The sequence below is a fragment of the Trachemys scripta genome, chromosome 8, assembly GCF_013100865.1.
Source record: "Trachemys scripta elegans isolate TJP31775 chromosome 8, CAS_Tse_1.0, whole genome shotgun sequence".
Lineage (NCBI taxonomy): Eukaryota > Metazoa > Chordata > Testudines > Emydidae > Trachemys > Trachemys scripta.
In genome coordinates this window covers 106,414,723-106,436,864 of record NC_048305.1, presented here as the reverse complement: position 1 = coordinate 106,436,864, position 22,142 = coordinate 106,414,723, and the positions used below count along the sequence as shown (strand labels likewise).

Sequence of the window (22,142 nt, the reverse complement as noted above, 5' to 3'; positions counted from 1 at the left end):
AGGCCCCCAAAGGGCGTGGTGGGCGGAATAGCCCATCCCCTCGTTATTTGGTTCACCAATGAGGCTTAATAGCCAACACGCTCATTGTGGCTCATTAACTTCTGGCTCCACCTCCCCTGTTTTTAACAAGCGTAATTTCAACACAGTCCTTGAATCATCCCAGGAGGCCTTTTCCCTGTACCCAGTACAACGTTTCCATCTCCCTTTCGCACCGTTTCTCGTCAACGTTTGTTATGAGAAGTTACTGTGACGTCCTATGAACTTTTACATCCCTTTTGCAGTTGAGCTCACAGTTTGGCTTTGTTTGTAGGCCCAATTGTCACAGCAGCGGCCACAGGCTGGCTCCAAGAGCCCCCTCACTAGCAGTGTCAGCACATCAGCTCTCGCTCTGATGGGGCTGAACTTCAGACACTTGTTCCTGCTGGATCAGAATGAGGGAGTTGGAGGTTGACCGCTCTGGCCTTGCCAATCCCAGCTCTTGCACTTCATCAGAGAGAAAGTCAGTCACCAGCTGTAAAATCCAGATTCAGCTCTGGATTTCAGCATCCAAAATTCAAAGGTGTCTGGATTCGGGACTTCGGCTCAGGCCCATGTCTAGATCTCCAGTTGCCTGGGGAACCTGCCTTTTGCGTTAGCCAGCTTTTTCCTTAACAGCCTGGTTCAGACTAGATTTAATCTAGACCCACAGTGTGCGAACTAGGGGGCCAGCCGGGAAGTGAGAACTTCTCAACGATGCCAAACCAGGGTGCTGGGAGATCTGGGGCACATGGTTCTGGAAAGCAGGAAAAGCGAGGCGCAGGAGATGGAGCTCGGGGGGAGAGGGCAGGTAGTGGTGGAAGCCATAGGGGAGGATGGGGAGTGGAAATGTAATTCAATTAAACAGCATCTTGTGTTTACCGAGCTCCCTCCATCCTGAAGGATCCCAAGGCGCTTTCCCGGCCGATATGTGATATATGTGCAGGGATCACTTCTTGCACCACTGTAATACATCTGTGCTGGAGTGGAACGCAGCAGCCGTGGCACATTTCCTAGATAACAAACACACCCCCTGTAGGCGTCAGTGCGGGGTAGATGATGTGTGGGTTTTGTGCTGGCCGGCTGCACCGAGGGCTCCAATCCGGCAAAGACTTATGCGTGGGAGTGATCCCGTTGAGCCCAGCCGGGCGGCTTGTGTACTTACAGCTGAGCACGTGCGTGAGTCTTCTCAGGGTCTGAGCCCTCGGAAGCAAAGAGCCATCTGCCCAGACTGACCATCACTGCCCTCACCCCCCCAGGCCAGCTAGGCAGACACTCGCATTCTGCCCTGGGCTTGCTTTCTGCCACCCAGGGGAAAGGGTGGGGACAGGAGAGAAATTTACCAGGAGAGGAGGCTGTTTGTTACCCGGCAAACGTGGTGCTGCCGATGCTGTGGATTTATCCTCCTTCGTCCCCCTCTGATTTGTGCCCCTGCCCCTCACCGTGGCAGATTAACCCCGGAGAGAGAGAAAGAGAAGAAAGTCGTCCCCACGCTGTCAGAGGGTGACAACCGTCACACCCCTGGACACTTTCTTCAGTGCAGAGGGAAGGAAGAGAAATACAGCCACCTGGCCCAGAGAAAGACGCCCCTTTCCTCTCCGCCCCTGACAAACTCTGGGACCCCAGGGGAGGCAGGCTGGCTCCCAGCTGTACTCCTGCTAAAACTGAAGCTGCTCCCATTGACCTCCAAACATCTTGCTGGAGGTGGGTGGGGAATTTTTGCGGTAGTGGCTCTCTCCTGAAGTCCATTTCCTCTTTAAATTAGCCACCGTGTTCAAAACTTTTGCTGCCTAAAATAAGTCTCCCAAATTCGTGGGATGGTCTTGTTCAGGCCCTGGTCTGGGGCTTCAGAGACCTAGGATTGATGCCCGGCTCTGCCACAGCTTCCCTGTGTGACCCTGGGCAAGTCTCTTAATGTTTCAGTGCCTCAGTTCTGCACCTGTAAAATGGGGCTAGTACTTCCCTACCTCACAAGATAAAGCCATTAATGGGAGGGGCTCTGATACTCTGTCAACAGGGGCCATGTACGTACTAGATAGACGATCCTATCACACCTTCAAATAGCCTGGTTCTGTGCGTGAGAGGGGAAATGGAAGGAACACCTAGAAAAAACAAAGCTGGGGAATAAATCTTGGATCCATTTTCCCCCCTAAGCAGTGTACATCTGATATTGGAGCCTTTTTCTGCGCTAGTACCACCAACGGGGGATAATTATCCACTCCATTACCCCAGCAGTAACAAAGAGCCCCCAAGATCAATCTCACATCCTACTTTTCCCTCTGACTTTTATCTTCCCTTTATGGGTTTTTTCTGTAGCCTCCTTTTTTGCCTGGGTTTTAAGCAGTGTGTGTGACAAACACAAAGCTAGGACTGAGCTGAAAATAAAACCCTGTAGTAGAGAGAACACCCCCCCCCCCCCCGTCCGCCAACCCTCCACTCCATCATTCAGCCGCTATTAAAACCAAGGTGCGCTCAGGGAGGAAGTTCCATGCACAGACGCTGCCCTGTTTAACCAGAGCTAGGGAGGCAGCACCCTGGGCTCCCCAGTTGATTCATGCAGGCAGAGGTTCAGCCGTGAACGCTTGGCTTGCAAGCTCTTGGTGGGTGTCGCAGTCACAGGGCCGAGGGCGTGAGGTTACGGAGAGACGGCAGGATTTGAGTGGGGTCAGGTGACTCCTGGCAGGGTTTCATGCCATCCGGATGATGCCACAATACTGCCGGGAGTCCATTTATTTTGGGGAGCAGGGAGAAGGATTTCAGGCCCCACAGGCCACGTTTTCAAGCTTCCGCAAGCCAGGTGCACACTGGGGGGGCTGAGCTCTTGTGAAAATCTAACCATGAGGGGCACCGTGGTCACTGCTGAGTGGTGAGCACTTGGGACGGTCCAGACCTGACTGTAGGCACTAAGCCTTTGGGACTCTGGCCCCACATATCAGGTGTTAGGTGATCTTTTAACTGGAGTACCGAGCGCGTGATGTTGACAGGGCCTTGTCAAGTTAAAAATCACGGGCCAGTCACTCAGCTGATGGACTGTAGCTCCTTTAAAGTCTATTGGAGCTATGACAATCCACACCAGCTCAGGATCTGGCCCTATGTAGTTTTTTAAAAATCTTAATTTCTCTATTTAGGTTTTAAATGACGCCTCCATGTATTTAAACTGACATTAAAAAAAATTCAGTTCACTTTCCTCCACCACCACTTCTTTCCTTTTTGCATGTCTCCCAGCCTGGGCAATGCAAACTGAGTGACCCGGTTTGTTTTGGGTTCTGAAAAATTTCATTTTCAAGTGCTTCTGCCCCAGAGCTGAGGTGTTTGTGTTGCAAATCCTGCTGCCGGGGCCGTTTATTTGCTTTAAAAATAAATCGTTTCCATTGGAACTTTTTTAAAAGGAAATATTTCAAGTTTATATTTCAAGTTTATTTTTACAAAATCTAATTTGGGAACCAAATGCAAGCTGGCAGGGTCTCTTTCCAGCCAAAGCCCTGATGAGAATTATTTTATGGAATGGTTTCATAAGAGAAGAATAACAGGTATATGGCAATCAGCAGTTGTTGGCTGCATCCTCACCCATCTCCTTAAATATCTTCTCATTGAAGTTTTATATTAAGCGATAAACACAAACGATCTTAAGTGCCCAAGCACAAGGAACTTCTTCCATCAAAGTGATAATTTATAATTATTTGCACCGTGGTGGTGCCCCAGGGCTCCAGACCCATTGTACTGCGCTCTAATGATCTCAGACCTTGCCATGACCAGCATTCTTCACGACCATCTATGTTTAACCTGCTTTTTGGGGGTACTTCATGATGTCACTTGAATACACTTTCCTGAGAGTCAGTTGATGTTCGCAAAGCATTTAAAGATGTTTAGACAGCAGCATGGACTAGTGGTTGGAGCAGAACACTTTGTCTTACAATAGAAGCCAACCAAGATCAGGGTTCCGTTGTGCTATCCATTGTTTGTATATAATGAGAGACATCCCTGTCCCAAAGAGCTGACACTCTACAGAGAAAGGAACATTATCCCCATTTTACAGATGGAGGACTGAGGGAGACAGAGATTAAATGATTTGCCCAAAGAAAGAGATGAGAACTGAACCCCCCCCCCCCAAGTCCTAGCCTGGTACCTTAGCCACAAGCCCAGCCTTCTTAAGCCTGTTGATTCGATTTAATTATTAACCCATATCTGTTTTTAAGGCCCATAACCACACGGCCAGTCCATCCTCCTGAGCTGAAGCCAACGTGTGGAGCAAACAGTTCTCTCCATAAAGGTCCTTAGCTGGTGCTCTATGAGTCAGCCATGGGTGGAGCCCTGCAGCTTCCACTCTGCTTCCCAAGGAAAGCTGTTCAAACTTGGGTCTCTCAAAGAGACACTCTGAACTTGACCATCCTTTCCCCCCCGCCCCCGCCCCCCGCTTCTGCCTGGACACATGGTACCTGCTAGAGTTACAAGTTGCACCAGAAAAAGGGACTTGGGCTGAAAAAAGTGAGCACAAGCAACTCTCCCTCTATTTTGTCAGTTATTGGAAGGCTTGGAAGATTCGATTTTTATGGGTAAATGTCAGGAAACATTGGTTTCAACACACACAAAAACTGACTAAAAATATTTCCATTGATAATCATTGAAATTTACAGCTAGGCAAAGTAAGACAAATGCTGCTTGGGAACTTATTAGAGTTGGATTGGAAGTTGTTTACTTTGTATATTTTGCCATATGATATTGACAATTTGTGCTTTAATGGCTATAAAGCTCTAACTTTTCAAATCTCAACATCTACTATATTTAATAATTGTCTGACCTCCTCCCACATTATTTCCTGCAACTATGAAAATTTAAATCAATAAACATTAAAACATGTTTAAAAATAAACATTGATAGTATCCGGCCACACTGGGTCAGACTAATGGTCCATCTAGCCCAGTCTCCTGTCTTCTGACAGGGGCCAGTGCCAGGTGCCCCAGAGGGAATGAACAGAACAGGTTATCATCAAGTGATCCAGCCCCTGTCGCCCATTCCAGCTGCTGGCAGTCAGTGGCTGTGGACACCCAGAGCATGGGGTTGCATCCTGGACCATCTTGAAATCCATGGAAGCTTGAGGGGATCAGCACTTTTGAAAATGATGCCACATTTATCTAGGTGCCTAACTATAGATGTGTCTAATTTTAGGGACCCAGGGTTTGAACCATTTTGCCCTAAGCCCACTGTCCCCGTGCTCATCGTCCATGGGCTGGAATCGTAGGAACATAGGTCATAGGACTCAAAGGGGCCTCCTGGGTCACGGCCTCCAATCTCTTGCTATTGCAGGCAGCCTGGCCTTAGCTTGCCCCGGCACTCGGGTCAGCACGATGTGCCCCAGAGATGCTCTGTGAGAAACACATGCCCCATCAGCATACACGTTTCCATCCTGCCAGACTCCTAGAGCTGCATCTTCTTCATGTCCATTACAGAGAAGTGTCCTCTCGGGGAATCGGGAGGTGTCACGTTGTCTGTTGGCAGCTGGAGGACAGCCACTCCCTGAGATGGCATCCCCTGTTTTTTGTACGGACTTGGAAGGGAAAAGGGCAAAGGTCACTATACGCGACAGCGAATGCGGCCCTGGCTCTGGAGTGACGCCCCTGGGACTGCAGGGAATGTGGTGTTGGATGTGGATAACCACCCCTTGGGCTTCTGGGTAATAGAGCAGCAGCCCTGGGGACGTCAGGGGGTTGTTTCATATTAACTGGGGATTTTTCTCAGGAAGTCAGAGCCTGTTTTTAAAAGGATGCTGCCCATCCATGCCTTATCGCCTGTTTCTTTCAGCTTTGCTGAAAGGGAACGCTCCTCTTAACAGCTGGTGTGAAATAATCAATGGAGGGTAGAAATCACCATAGAGCTGATATGGGTTCCCAGCAGCACATGGGTATCCGGCCACCTGATTCCCATTAACACTAATACAGGTGACGCAGCTGAATGCCTTCACAGTGATCTCAGGGCATAGGCACCCTGATGGGGTTTTAGCTCCGGGGATAACAGCCATCTGAGTCAGTGACTTTCCATCCTGGAGCCTGAGACCATCACAACCCAACACACACACACACTCTGTACCACGCTACGTGTACAAGTGCATAGCCCCTAAAAATGGATTCACATAGAAGTTTCCATGTAGCTGATCAAAACAAAAAGCCACAACGATGAAAAATTCAGGTCTCCCCCGAATCCCTGGGCATTAGTGGGGTGTCCCCGCCCCCCATATGCCCTTTCTCTCCTCCTTCATAATTTTTTTGTGTAAAAGAGAAAGAAGTTGTTTTGTTGTAATGAACTAGATAAACAATTCCCCAAATAGATTAAAACTAACTGTAACTTATAAAAACGGGTAGTAATTATATTTTATTAGCTAGCAAAACACCATTTTTTTATTTCAAAGGATAATTCTGTGTAAATCACCTTAATTAGAAGTGTCAGAGGAGCCTGTGAATATCATACTTAGTAACTAATTTCCTATGTACAGGTAATAATTTAAAACACATGGATCACTCGCCGAGTGGAAATATGCTAGCCATGAAATAATGTGGGGAGTGTCGGGGTTATTACTATGTAAATGTGTAATCATTTCAGACCACTGCAGACTTGCTTAGTGATTAAAGAGAATTCCGAGGTCTCCAAAGATTGTGCTCTCCACAAGAGCCTAGAGCGAAAAACTTTAAAAGGCACCGAAAAGTGTTTGAACTTTAAAGGTCTTGATTTCCCTTTTACCATTTTTAATTCGTCTGCGGTGTTTATGGAATGGAAGGTTTCTCTTTGCTGATGGCCTTTCGATTCTCAGTCCATTGCTAGCGTCTCTTAACAGTTCACTGCCTGGAAGCGCACAGCCTCCCGCGAAGGAGAGCGCTGCTAAGCCTTTATGGTAGATTATTATTTAGAGGGGCAAAGGAATTGCCAGACTAAATCAGACCCAAGGTCCATTTGCTCTGGTATCCTGCCTCCAACAGAGGCCAGCACGGGATGCTTCAGAGGAGGGTACAAGAAACCCCACAACATTTGCAACAATCTGTTCCAGAAAAAGTTTTTTCCTAAACCCCAAGAGCTGGAGACTGGCTTATGCCCTGAGGCATGACAGTTTATGTCCATTCCAAATCTCTCTCTCCCTCGCTCCCTCCCTTTATTTTTTCTTTTTCATTTTTAATATTAAAAGGACTAATGCAAAAGGACTAAATTTGGCCCAAAACGTAGGGTTTTACTTTGAAAAATTACTAAAACTAAGAATAATAGAAATCTTGCCATAAAATGTAAACCCAAATCCAGTGAAAATGTAACAAGCCCGCAGTTATCTCTAGGGTTGGAACGTCGGATTTTCAGCTGCATGGGTTTGAGCTGTTCTCCTTTGTGGACTGTCTACGAGAGGGGCGCATGAGACACACTGAGCCAGTGGTTACAGAAACAACTTTTTCAAACAAAGATTTATTCCTCCTCCCACACCCCCGTCCAGTAGTGTTTGCAACTCAAAGCTGCAGCCTTGGAGCAGGGGAACCAGCAAATGAAACTGACTAGAAAAAGTGTGAAACTAACTAATCTTTCCTTGTGAAAGGTGGAAGGCTTTGGAAGAGCCAAACCAGGGTATCATTGGTGAAAAATAAATGAGATTCTCAGTGTTGCTTTTAAGTTGAATCATTTCAAGCACCATTAACAACAGCGGGAATGAAACTTGTTTTATTTAAAAATATACTATTTTGCCTAAAAGGGGAAGAAGTTGTTTCACACCTGGCAGAATGATTGAAATAAAAAGATAACATTGAAAAGCAGGGATCAAGCCAATTGCATAATATCTAGGGCCAGATTCTGCTTGCACCAGATTGGAATGAACGAGCAGAGACAAAAAGGTGGAATCAACTTCACAACTCCTCTGTGAACCCTGCGTTGCTCCAAGGTGCCATATTCACAGCCCTGGAGACTGATGTCCGCTGCCTACCCCATGGGCAGGATGGGTACAGCACAGACAGTACCCCACACTGTCCTGCCTGTGTCCCCCCGCCCCCCACCCCTTCCCTATTTCCCCAACACACACGGAGTGTGCCTGCGGTAGGGAAAACACACACCATGTTTTTGCTGGAGACACTGGGTAAGCAATGTTCTGAGTATCAACCCCAGTAACTGGCTTGTGCAAAGGGGAAATCTGCTGGGTCTGATTGGGAAGGGACACCCCTCACCCCTCCCCAGATTGTGGAATGACAGCAGCGCCGGCAGTAGCTACCCTGTGGTTGCAAATCTGTCAGCTTCAGCCTTCCCCCGTAAACCAACCCTTTGATGACCCACAGAGCTGTGCTCCAGGACGGGCATGGGTTGCAGAACCCTGGTGTGGGCTCCCCCTGCATTTCACCCTGTGCTGCAACACTGCCTCTGTTCTGCACAGGGTGTGGGTAGAATATGTCCCAGTGGAGCGGGGTGGTCTAGACCCCGTGCTGCTGAAATCTCCGCATGAGAGAACAGAGAGAAACAGCTTCCAGCATGTCCCCCTGTTCAGCTGGCTGGTGCCACTGCAGTCAGAGCTGGCAGTCAGGGCTGTGCTGTGAAAGTGGTTGTGGAAGGCAAAGCGCCCCCATTACGGATGCTGCTACAATCAGGAATCCCAGAGCGGGATAGGTGGGAGCGAGACGATGACTGAGACGCTCATCCATGTTCATGTCCATCAAAGAGTCCAAGTAACTGCAGCTGTTTGGCTAAGAATCATGTTTTAAAAGTGCCTCGTTGACTTCTGTGCGTTAGGGATGGGAACGGAGAGGCAGCAAAGCCTTGATCTCTTGCACTTTGGGGACCCGATCAGGACAAATCATTCCTTATCTCAGCCCTTCTGAGGCCCACAGAGGGGTCCGGGCGCGTGTGGTGGGGTTGCGGAGGTTTGTAGCCCGAGGAGAAAACACCTTCCTCCATCCCTTCTCATTTCATAACACCCAGCCATCTGCCAAATCAAGGCAGATTAAAGCCGGCCAAATTCAATTTCTCCCCACTGCCACTGCAGCGCGGCATCTGGGGCTAACGTGTCCCCGACAAAGCGAACATGACAGCCACATTGCTTTTTTGTCACATCTAGTACCATGTTGATCTTCTAAAAGTCTCATAAAAATGTATTGATGTCTCCCATATTGCTGTGATTGGGAAGAAAGGAGAGTGTGTGCGCGCCCGCGTGTGGGTCTGGATGCGTGTGTATATTAATGTTTCTGAAGTAGATCTGATTTGATATGTCTTGTTCTATTGTCAGCAGCTGTTTAGCAAGGCTTTTTAATACTTTCTGGCTGCCGATCACTCATCCTTAGCCTGGGATGCAGGCTTGCATACAAATTTTGTTATTAAACACAATTCCATTCCCCCCCCTCAACCTCCGCCTCCCCCCGCTAACCTCCCCCCTCCACCCACCCATCCATCCACCCATCCATCCATCCATCATCTCCCCGGGGCTATGGGGAGGTGGGAGCCAGCCGCCCCTCCACAATGTACTTACAAGTGCAGGCATCGGGTTGGCATCATATTTCAAGATCCTTCTGCCTGCTGCAGGTGCTTTGCATTGACAAATCGAATCATGGGGAAATCATTTATTTCCTAATGCTGTTTGCAGCGTGTTAGCGGGAGAATTTACATGAGAGAGATTACTTTAATAACCAAAAAATTAGAGTGCGGGCCTCCCCGCCATGTCGGCTTTGATCTGTAATTGTTTCAAGTTTAACCTGTCTGGAGGGGGGAAGGCGTTATTAAATCTGCGGCATCTCACACCAGGGAGGGGCAGCCGGGGAGGAGGGCCCTGACAGCGATCCCGTTCCCCGCCGCTAAATGGGAAACAAGCGGAATTAACAAATGACTCCAGCCAGTGGCCGAACTGCTGCTGTCTCGGCACTGGTTGGAAGATGGGGAGTTTTCTTCATCTCCTTCTTTTTAGGGGTTAATCTCGCTCGCTTCCTCTTGTTCTGCTCCCCCTCGAGCCCGCCCCCACGCAGCCCTGAGCACCCTCCCTTGCTTTCAGAAGGCACTCGGCAGGATCGGGCCCCTCGGCGCTGTGGCAGTGGTCACAGGGAGAGGTGGGCGGCAGCAGCAGGGGGAGGGAACGGATTTCACTTTGCAAAATCTCATCCGCTGGGTTTGGGTTTTGTGAAGCCAGGGCTGGCTCCACTCTAGGCCCCATTTGATCCAAACCCTTCCAGTTTGGGAGAGTTTGGTTAAACTGCCCCGTCTCTGATCAGGACCAGGATCCCTGCCCCCTGGTATTTAACCTCCTTTATTTGCCCTGCAGGCTCTCGCCCCACTTCCCGCCCCTGTGCCTTGCTGTCCTGCAGTGACCAGGCCCTCACTCTCTGCTTTTCTCTCTTGGCAGTAAGAACTCCATCCTGAAGGATCCCATGGCACCTGGCACCCCCAAGGTAAGTGAGGAAAGGCGACACCTGTTGTCACGCTCCCTGAAAGTGACCTGATTCACACCTGCTCCCCCCTCACCTACGTGTCACTCCCCGTCCCAGGTGGTGAGGTTCGCACACCAGGCCCCGGGATAATGGGTGGCTCTTGAATGGGGTCGTCTGTTGTGACTCTCCCCCAGAGGTGAAATGCTGTGTAGTTTTTTGGGCTCATTTTCAAACACCAGACTAACCAGGGGATGGGGGGAAGCTGCTCCTACTTGGGCAGCTGCCAGGAGGTTGCCTGCTGCTCCGGAGTGACCAGGTCCCAGCACAAGCCGGGCCACTCCTCCCTGCAGCCGAGGAGTGGGCCGGTCACCGGGACCCCAGGTTCTGTCTCGTGACAGCTGTCTGTGCTGCCGGCGCCCAAAGCACAAAGCCGTGCGCTGGAGTTACTGGAGTCAGAGCCGCAGGCGGACGCTGTAAAGGTGGGAGTCAGAACCCCCTGGGGAAATGAAACAGACCAGAAACACGAGCCGCTGCTCCGTGTTGAAATGGTACCAAGGTACTGTAGCCCCCTTCCTCCTTCCCTCCCTTGGCAGTGACCTGCCACCCCCTCAGCCCAGCACAGAGTTCTGAGAGCCACCTCTATCCCACAAAATGCAGCAGCAGCATCTCTGTTACTATTAATACTCCAGGGAAGGGGGCCCAACAAGTACCTAGACAGATAGCTACATCTCCAGGAAACCTGCCGGAGCCACTGAGCAGCACTATTCCCCTTTTAATTGATTAGGAAACTGAGGCAAAGGGAAGTCAAGTGACTTGCCCAAGGTCACAGAGATTAAGTGGCAGAGGCAGGGGCAGAACCCACTGCCAGGCTGCCAAGCTCAATCCACTAGGCAGCAGCGGCTCCGTTGTGTAGTTGGACAATTCAGCAAGATTGGAACCCAGAGCTGAAAAGGTCTCAGTTGGGTTTTAGCCCTGCCCTGTTCAACATCTAAATACACTTGTTGCCGTGTAATCGGGTAAGACAATCACATGGAACTGGGTCTCGGAGCTCCTGGGGCCGACTTTGTCATTGACTATCACTGTGACATTAAGGAGTCATTTCTCTTCTCTGCACATCAGTTTACCCATCACACACCCACACGAGATGGGGCTGGGAGAGCTCCAGTGCCGGTTCTGGCGGGGATGTTACCTTCCAGATCCTCCAACGATTTCCCCAGACCTCCAGGAAAAGAGATCATAATACTACTTTGTACTCTGATAGCACTTTGCATCTTCAAAACGCATTCCTCCAGTAGAACTTACTGACTCTCACAGGCCCACGTTTTACACCTGGGGCAACTGATGGACAGGGAGGGTAAGTGACTTGCCTGAGGTCAAAAGTAAGTCAGTGACACAGCCAGGACTAGAACTCAGGAGCTCCCAGCTTGCATGCTGAGAGTGAAACATGGCTGTCTCAGCATCTCTTGGCTAAGTCAGGCCCTGATATTTCTGATGTGAAAAACAAGCATTGAAAAAACTCCAAAGTGTGTTTGAAAATCCAGAATCTTTGAGGCTGTCTTTCGACATCACAAAGGAGCAGGAAAGGGAGCAGGTGAAATAAAAGCACCTGTGCTTTGCAGGGTCCCCTCTCCCTGGTTGTCAGGTTTGAATGCTGATAACTCGGCGGCCCCACTGCAGAGCCCAAGAGGGAGAGTGAGGGCTAGAGAGAGATTAGCTGTTTGGAGGTAAATACACCGAGTCAGTGACAGACACCAGATAAAGAAGAAGGGTCCGTCTCTCGGCAGGGCTGGGCTTTTGAAGTTTCTATTGACAAAGAATCCCATTTGCCTTGAGAGAGGGGATTAAACTGGGACTGGAGAGTCGTTCTATGTAAAAGAGATCAGTCGCCTCCTGTCACCACATGGATCTTTTTCCTTTGCCCGTCACGTCCAGGCCTAAGAACATTAACTTCAAGAAGTCTTGGGAGTGGGGGGAGAGAGGGTGAAATCTGGAAATCTTTCATTCCCCTCTCAGAAAGCCTGCAAGCTCCTTGGCCCTGGAGGATTCATTATTTCTAGGTGGCTTTTGCTGGGAGACAAGTCTTGTGTGGGGTGGAAAGGCACAGCGCTCTCGGTTCGTGTTAGCTTGGTATTAAAGGCCCCTTTGTAATGGTGCTGGAGTTAAGCAGGAGGCGGTTGTGGGATGAAGCTGCGCCGTCTCTTTGTGGCTGGCTGAGTTATTGCTTTCCTGGCCTGGTGCACCCTGTCAGAACAGGACGTGCATGCTGCAGGAGCGCAGTCTGATACACCTGTGTGCGGGGAATAAGGCCAGCGGGCCGGATCCAAGCTGTGAGGAACACTGTGCGGTGAACCAGGATCACAGCCTGGGGGGTTAGGGGAGAAGCCGTTCCAGGCCTTTTCCAAGTGTCCACTCTCAGGCATGCGATGAGGCAACAGGGGATGGATTCAATGTTAGTCTGACTCACTTAGCAACAATCTTCCCCCTCGGCCAGAAGATCTTGGCTGTACGTCCTGCCGTGGGCTCCTACGCAGTGCTGGCATGGCAGTCCTGGGCCTGGTACAGAGATGGAGGGGCCAGTGGCTAAACCAGGGTCCCCTGTGCCAGTCCCTGCTGTGCACATTTGATAACGCGTAGGAAATATAACCTCAGTGGCCTGGCTGCCGGTCACCTTCTCCATAAAAGAGGGTCTGACCCAAGGCCGTATGCGCTAGTGGTGGGCATGGACTGGGTGTGCCGTGTGCGCTACTTACCCAGTCATTGGCACCAGACCTGCAGCTTTGGAAAGTGCTGTGGGATCTCTGAGGAGACCGTCGAGAACCAGAGTTGATTCCCTCCTGTCCTGAGGCGGGTGAGGCAGGGACTGGCCTGTCATGACTGGCGGGGGTGGGTTATTTTAACTCCAGACCGGCTCCAATAGTCTGTTGTTTATTCAGAACCCTTCTGTGTGCTTCCTTCTCGCCCTGCACTCCCCCAGAATTGCCCCACTCCCCCAGCAAAGACCTCGCCTGGAAATAAAATCCCTGGTGTAAACACGTGTTTTTCATTCACTGGCTCCCTGCCCCTTAAGAGCTGTCACTCACCGCACTGGGTCAATTTTCATGGCAACATGTCAAAGAAAATCCAATCACTCAACATGGTATGTGATGAATCCAAGATTATTATATCGGATTCTTCTATTCTTGGAGCTGGCAGAGACAGCGACGGCCGGGCTAGGGCTCCGAGAGCAGGGCTCCAGGCCGCAAATTCACTCTCCCTCCCCACCGTGCAGCTGCAGCGAAGGGCGGTGTTGAGAACCAGATTGTTCTTCGCAGCTCGGATTCCCTCTTTTCCTTCTGTGAGAGACCAGCGCTGATCGATCAGCAAGCGCTGTCCTGTAGGTAGCCACCTGGACAAGCGACGGGGGGCACTTTTCTACCACGCCTGAGACTAGACCAGCAGGTGAGTGGGAGGTGGGCTTGGACTCGATGACCTCTCGAGGTCCCTTCCAGTCCTTGAATCTATGATAGTAGCAGCTGCTGCTTAGCCTCTGGCAGTGACGGCTCCTTCAGTGGAGCCCCAAACAGCTGTTTCTGTTTCAGAGCAGATCTTCCCTGGCACATGCCTACCAGCTCCAAGCCTGTGGGAGCTCTTCACTGTCCTGGTCTCCTCCCTTCTGCTCCCCGGCGCTGTTCCTGGTCCTGAATCCATGCCGGCCCCCGCTGGCCTTGGTTCTGCTGCTCTCCCTCCAGCCCACCCTGCCTGTGATGTCCCTGGATGTCTTGTTCCCAGAGCTCTCAGTGCTAGGGATGGAGCCACCTGCTGGGTCTATATGGGCCAGGAAAGGACTTGCTGATGCAGACAGATCTGAAGCCCCTTCCCCCCCATCTGCCCTGCATCTGAGGACGGGTCTTCCTCAGGAGGGGGCTTTAAGGAGTGCCCCGGCGCCCCACACCCTCACTCCCTGGTGACACAGCAGCACACGGTCATAGGTTCTTACCAGGTTTCTCCTCCCGAGGAGCAGTTTTTCGGGGTGAGCTGTCCCGAGAAAAGGAGGACAGCTTGGCTGGAGGAATAGTCTTTGAATGGGGGATATTGCAGCGGTGATGGAACGGACCCATCGGACACAGAGGAAGGGAGGGAGGTGGCTCTCACTGGCCCCGTGTTAAAGGCCAGAATGTTTCATGGCGATGCTCCGGCTCCACAGGTCTAGGAATATGTGCTCTTAGCCCCAACCCTTTGCTAGAGGCGACCGGTGGCCCTTTCCTCCCACGAGTCCTGGGGCAACCCTGCCGGCCTCGGAGGAAGCAGCCGACTCTCCTGACCACGGTGAGCACAGCATCCTTCACGAGGGAGGAGTGAGCTTGGGGGAAAAGGTGGCACAGAGAAGCAGCAGGAGAAAGGCCCTTCCATGGTCGTCCCCCCCCACTAGCTTCTGTGCGGCTTGGCTGCTTAGCACCCATCCCAATGGGGCACCAGTGCTTGATTGGGCTTCTTAGCGCTACCCTAATAGAAATGATAATTAGGCTAATAACAGGCAACATATACTCAGGGTCTGGCGGCGCGTGTGCTCCGTTAGCTGCTTCCTCACCCGTGGCCCCCGGATTCGGTGCTGCCTCGAGCAACGAGAAAGGAGACACTGAACCCCGAAGTCCACAGGCATGTGAGCTGGGGATGCGTTGCCCTTCAGCCAATAATCGACTAGTCGCTCCTTTGGATCACAACTCGCCTGCAAATAGATTACGAGTCTCTTGATTTGTATTCCTGATTTTTCACATTTCCCCTGTTTGTAATTCTCCACTGAATCGTCTCTGTGACTAGTTCCTTCCTGGGGAAGGGCTTGTCCATGGGCAGTTCGCTCTGAGTATTTGATATCCAAAAAGCAACTCTGCGTTGGTTAGTTTTTATTGGGCACATAAGTCACATGCTATTACTGCTGTTCTTTGTTTGGATGAGCGTAACTCTGTGGACCAGGTTGCTGATGTGAATCCCGGTGAACGAGCTGGTTTTTACACAATGCATAATTCACCTATGGAACTCCCTGCCACAGGATATCATGTAGGTCAAGAGCTTAATAGGATTCGAAAAGGGATTAGACATTTATATGGATAATGAGACCATCTGCGGGGACAGGTAAATAGAAATGATCTCACCTTTCTGGATTCAGGGTATTAACCAATGTCTAAAGGATGGGGGCTAGGAAGAAACATCCCCTATGGGCACATCATTCCATAGTTGCTCCCTAGGGTTTTCTTGCACCTTCCTCTGGAGCAGCTGGTCCTGACCACTGAAGGAGCCTGGGCTAAGCTGGGCTGATCTGTTCTGTGAGTTCACAATTTATTTCCCGGCAGCATTTTCTAATATTCACTTTAAAGTTACTCTTTCCATTAATGCTCCAGCCTGTAAACTGGCCGTCGTTGCAACCTGACGGCAAAGGAGAAGGACTAGAAGCAACTTCCATTTCTTATTCCAAAGAATGTTTGTGGCTGATTTGTTTAGGTCTGTGCCCAGCTTCAGTGAGGGTCCTGCCCAGAGCCTGGCTGCGCTGGGAACTCCTCTACAGGGCCAGATTTCCCCCCTCCCATTTTTTTACAGCCTCCTAGAGCAGATTGAAAAAGAATTACTGCACCAATTGGGAAATCTGACCGCTAAAGCCCTCCAAGGAAAAAGAGCTTTGAAGACAGGCAAGATGTGAAGCCTTAAACCTTGACAAAATCTCTGTTTTAAACCCTTCCCAGCTGCCTCCCTCTGAATGCAATGGCAAGCAGAGCCAGTGATCTCCTCTGGAGCACGGTCTAGTGGTAGGAACGGGAGACTGGGGTCAGGACTCCTGTGTTCTTAGTCCTCACTCGGCCGTGTCACTGGGGGAAGTCATTGAACAGAGCTGGGCCACATCTCCCCCAGCGGCAGCACTGGCTTATGAAGAACGCTTACAAGCGCAATCTGTCTGTCAGGACTAAGCCCTGGCTAAGGGTTTGGCTCTTCCACTATCACTGCGTTACACGTTTCACTCCCAACTCCACCGCACCGCCAAGACCCCAGCCTTGCCCCTCTGCTGCAGCCATCGGAGATTTTCCCCTTGGCTTTCCTGGCAGCAGGGTCAGGCCTGTAAGAACGTTTCTAGATAGGGTGACCATATTTCCTAAAGTAAAAATGGGACGGCTGGGACTCGCCAGAGCCACACACACACACACACACACACACACACACCTCTGTCCGCAGGGCTCACCAGAGCCACACACACACACACACACACACACACAGGGCTCGCCAGAGCCACACACACACACCTCCGCCCGTAGCACTCACCAGAGTCAAACACCCACCCGCAGGGCTCGCCAGAGCCACACACACACACCTCTGTCCGCAGGGCTCACCAGAGCCACACACACACACACACACACACACACAGGGCTCGCCAGAGCCACACACACACACCTCCACCCGTAGCACTCACCAGAGTCAAACACCCGCCCGCAGGGCTCGCCAGAGGGCCCCCCCAACACACACACCTGCCCACAGGGCTTGCCAGAGACACACACACACCCCACTCATGGGGCTTGCCGGAGCCACACCCACACACAGACCCGCAGAACCTCCCAGAGCCACACACATCCCTCCCACCCATGGCTAGGGTTGACCCCCCCCCAACCAGAGCTGGGGCTGACCCTGCCACAAGCTCCATGCCCCATGCCACCTGCGGGTGGGGCTGGGGCCGCCACAAGCTCCATGCCCCATGCCGCCTGCGGGTGGGGCTGAGGCTGAGCGCCTAAGCCCTGTGCCACCTGTGGTTAGGGCTGACCCCCCACCCCAATCTCCACACTGCCTGCAGCTGAGGCTGACCCCCTGCAGATCCACGCCAGCTGGGGCTAGGCTGTCCCTGGGCTCCATTGCCAGCACCTCGCGTTGCCGCCCCCGCAACGTTCCCCCACGCCTGCACCCGACTGTTTTGGCAAACTGGGCATTTGTTTGTTTTTCTCTTGCCAACTGATCAGCTGGGAAGAGCAAAATGTCGGGACAGCCGGGACAGAGCTTAAAAATGGGACTGTCCCGGCCAAAAGGGGTCGTATGGTCACCCTAGTTCTAGGCCTAAAGGCTCTGGCGTTAGCATCTTTGTGTCCAAGATCCTCCAGCACTAACATCCAAACCCGCCTGCCGAGTGGGGCGGGGGGAGGAAATGGAGCCCAGCCCTGGTATCAGTCGTTGCTTTCGGGTTACAGTTCCCAAGTGATAACAGCTATTAGCAACACTTCCACTGCTTCCCTACCACGGAGGGGAGGGCAGGAGACAGCAAACATGTCAAGCTCTCACCTCCATGTTAAGTGATAAGTACCTATTTAGACGGCAGAGTTAAGGCTGAACGCATCAAGCAGGAAACACTTTGTGCCAAAATAAAAAAAGGCCATCGAGATATAGAAACGAAGGGCTAGGGTATTTGTTCTGCTGACAGCCGCTGTGATAGATTGTTTAAGAAAAATAGACTCCCTGTGTTTTTCTGGGGCTATCAGAAAGCAAGAGTCCAGCACTTAATAGTCTCAAATGGCTGGCCTTGAAAGGAAAGGGAATGTCAAAGGCATCTGCTAGCCTCTCCCTGCGCTGACTACGCAGGCACCGGCTCGCACACGAGTCAGGAGTCGCGCAGGGAGAGGCTAGCAGATGCCTTTGNTAGTCTCAAATGGCTGGCCTTGAAAGGAAAGGGAATGTCAAAGGCATCTGCTAGCCTCTCCCTGCACTGACTCCTGACCCGTCTGCGGCACAGGGAGAAGGTAGTTAAGGGAGGGGGAGGCGACGGTTAGCGTGTGCTGGCAATTTCAATCCATTTCTTTGGTGCGAGGGCTGCACCCTGACAGGAACCAGCTCCTTCTCTCTCCCATCCGTACCCCACTCCCTCCCTCTCGCAGGGCCAAGAGTCAGACGCATGCCAACCGAGGCACATAGACTCACACAGCAGGCCCCCAGAGATCTGTTTGCACCTGTAGGCACCATGCACTGCTCACATGCAGCTTTCTCCGTTGCACACACAGGTATGCCCGTACACAGGAACACATATTTGTGTAAACACGCATGTACAGTCACTCACGCATGTGCAGGAACACCCATTCTCCCACAGGCGGCATACACGTGAACACCAGTCCTTTCACACCCAGATACACCCATGGTCGCCCATGGAAGAAGTCACCCCTTCTGGAAGTCTGGGGATTCAGGTTTCATTTACACAAACGAAGGGCCTGGCCCTCTCATGTAATACGGCTGCTTTGCACAGCTCCCACCCTAACGCTAGCCCAGGGAGATCCCTGCACAAGTGATCTGTTTGGGGCTGTTACATGACACTCCCTTTCCCCTCCTCCCCACTACTGGTGCAGCAGGGGCGTGGCCAGAACACGCTGATGACTCGCTACATTTTGGGCCCTCAGGCCGGGTAAATTAGAGCTCCCCTCGGGCTGCTCTAATTCAGCATGGGGGAGCCGCTGTGCCCAGCCTCGCCGTAGGATCGGGACAGCATTGAGTTTTAAACACGGGGCTTCTGTGCTGCTGGTGGTATTATTTTTAATTAATTGAGAGCATGCATTTTTTAATTGAAACAAAGCTGCTGCCACCTTTCCAGTCACTGCCCCGAGCTCTGCAGAATTGCACAGTCCCTGGAGAGGTCAGGTCCACACACGCAGAAGGTGAAATTCAGCCCTGGGCAGAGGGCCAGCACACGGTCAAGACCCCCTCTGGGACTTACGTGGTACCTAGGCCTTGTGCTCAGCCCTCCGCCCAGGGACTGAATTCCCCCCGATGAACACGAACAGATACAGCTGCCAGCTCCATGCACGCATACACGTTCACGTTCACGTATGCCCACGATCGCACCCATGAAGTCCCCCCTGCGCCCGCTTCCCCAAAAACACAGCAAACCCTCTTCCCACTCCACATGGATGGCGCATGAACTGGCCGTTGGGAGAGGCTAGGCCCCAGCCCCTCCCCTTCTGCCCGAGGACCCTCCCCTACCCGTTTCACCCCCCCACTCCTGACGGAGCCCAGAGCACCCCCACTGTGGCCACCACCCCTCCGCCCCAGCACCCCCAGCCCCGAAGCAGCCGGTGGCACAGCCCCCAGCCCCCCCAGCCCCTGAGCGCTGGCAGCGCAAGCACTGGCTCCAGACGCCCCGAATCCAGCCAGCCCCAGCCTGGGCCCCAGGGGAAGAACGGGAACTGGAAGCAGACAGGAGAGGGCCTGGGGGTGGAGCGGGAGTGGGCCACGCTGGGCTTTGGGGGAGGCCTGTGAGATACCTGCCGCCCATGCCACTCCGGCTCCTGGAAGTCAGTGTCCTGTGGAAGGGGGCGACAGGAGGCAAAGCATCTGAGGGGAAGGCAGAAGAAAGTAAAAGATGGCTCCTGAGAGCCACGCCGGAGACATGGCTGCCCAGACCGGCAGCAGGGAGGGAGGAGAGGGTGAGCACACGGCTTGGACAAGATTGATGGCCTCGTTGCCATTAAGAAAAAAATTAGCCGATGGCGGCTATCATATTAAAGGGTGAAGAAGCCGTGAATTATTTTCTTAAAGATCTTATCGCTTACAATGATAATTTTACCTTCCAAAAGGCCACTTTTAATGAGGCGAGCCAGGCAAAAAGTCATGATTTAATGCCAGATTTTTTTTTTCCAAACACATTTTACTGCTTTTTTGTCCATGTTTAAAAAGCGCCGGTGACCTTTTTTTATTTAGCTTGCCCCAGGTGCAATGCTGCGGCTGATCCTCTTCGGGTTTATAACCTCTACCGAGAGCGCCTTTACCCAACGGAGAGATGATTTAAAGGGGAGGGAGAAATATGAGGCTGGGCTGGCGTTCGCACAAGGCCCTTGCTGTGTCTTTCAACACCCAAATGGTGGCTTGGCTTGCCTTGGGAAGGTGAGGGAGGAGCTTGGCCCAGGGAGATGAAACCTGGTCAAACATGATCTGATCTGAGTTACAGGCCAGTACCTGGGGGATGGGGCAGGGCTGAGCTCTCCAGTACCCGTTTCCCCAGGAAGAAAAGGAACAAGTCAGTGTATAGGTCCATTGTCCATGCAGCAAGGAATCCCGCTGGGAAGTGCCTGGGCATATCTACCTGCCCTCATCATATGGGAAGGGGAGCGGCACAGAGTGCCTCAGAGGCAAGGAATCAGTGTAGCCAGGGTGATGGGCAGAGAGCAATGGGGGTGGAAAGGTGACGTGTTACCATCCCCGCTGGAAATATCCGACATCCCTGGGCCATGTCTGCATCTCCTTTGCCTGTTTCACATGTACAAACACACCATGGTCATGCGTGCCACAGAGCCGGAGAACGAAATCAGGCATAGATGAGTCATGCGTGAGGGATTAGTTCAGGGATGAGGGGATTGAGCTAGATTTATGCCCTCCTAAAAAGACAGATTTCTCTCACAAATGACAGTCCCATCTGCGCCATAGCGAAGGAATGCCGTTACAACTCAGATCGGCCACTGACAGGATTGAAACACAGGTCATCTGTGTTACCAGAGCAGTGCGCCTGCCATGCAAAAGTCCGGGACTGTAGTGCAAGTCGGGGAGACAGATGAAATGTGGCGTGACCCAGGTGGCACTGCAAGACAGAACTGTGTTGAACTCAGTTATAGCCAGGTGCCCCCCCCAGCATGATAGATCCTGCTCTGTAAAATGCAAGCCCCGCTTGGGTGAGGCAGAGAAAATAACAAATGGTTCTAGCAATAGCGGCAGGATTTCAGTAGTTACAGGAAAACACGGCTTGTGCAATTGGCTACATACTGTGGGTGACTCGGTGACTGTCACCAAAACTAGGTGTTTCTAGAGACAGCTCCGGGGGACAAGCTCCGATATGGGTGGGTGGAGCTGGGAGTTTTCTAATGATTGTTAGCGCTTTGTCAGCCCTCAGATGTGAAGTATCATTTTTTACTAGAGCTGTTTCCTACCATCTTGAATAGTGAAAAACTCACAAGGAATTCAGGTGAGATTTTAGCCACATCTAAACCAGGCAACAGGCCCCTTCCAGCTCTTGATCTGAGCTAGAACCAAACCCGTAAGGATGGACCGAAGGCTTTGATTCCTTAGCGTCCCCCGCCCCGATCCCTGACATTCAAAGGGGCCTGGATTCAGCATTCTGGATTGGGCCTTTCTCTCTGTTACTGACCTCCTAGCGAATCAGGATCGCATCCCCTGCCCTCAGACTCACTGCCATGAATCCGACCCATTGTCTCTGGGCCCCGTGATTCTGGTACCTCCAGCCTGGGTGCTGACAGGCTTTTAACATGAGATTCAACTTCAGCGTTGCTGGTTGTTTTCTCCATGGAAAGCCTGAACCAGAATTTGCATCACAGTCCAGTGGTCTGGCCCAAGACATGGAGGACGAGCAATTGCTTCATCTTCCCTAACTGGCTGTCTTGCGTCGTCCTGAGGCTGGTCGTTCTGCACTGAAATTCCCAGAAGCCAGATGATGGGGATGTCCATGGTAGGGTTACCATTCGTCCGGATTTACCCGGACATGTCCTCCTTTTGTGTGCTAAAAATAGCGTCCGGGGGGAATTTGTAAAGCACTCACAATGTCCGGGATTTCCCCCTCCCCCGGCAGAGCAGAGCGAGCGGCTGGGAGGGCTGCAGGAAAGTCCCGGGCTGGACTCCGGAGCAGCTTCCTCCTCCCACCCCCCCCTCCCTGCATTCTGAGCCGGCCGGCAGCTCCTCCTCCTGCAGCCCGCTCCGGCAGCCCTGTGCAGGGCCAGGGACCGGGTTTTGTGTTGTGCAGGGGAGCTCAGCCATGTGTCCGGCTGGCACAGA

At 52.0% G+C, this 22,142-nt stretch overlaps 1 protein-coding gene across 3 annotated transcripts in view; it reads left to right on the top strand.

The window, feature by feature from the left end:
* RNF220 (ring finger protein 220) overlaps positions 1 to 22,142 on the top strand; it is a 327,682-nt gene that overhangs the window by 218,411 nt on the left and 87,129 nt on the right. For all 3 annotated transcript variants that reach the window (XM_034778230.1, XM_034778229.1, XM_034778231.1), the window contains one exon: positions 10,352 to 10,397. In XM_034778230.1, the coding sequence (XP_034634121.1) occupies positions 10,352 to 10,397 (46 nt within the window). The remainder of the gene's footprint in view (positions 1 to 10,351; positions 10,398 to 22,142) is intronic.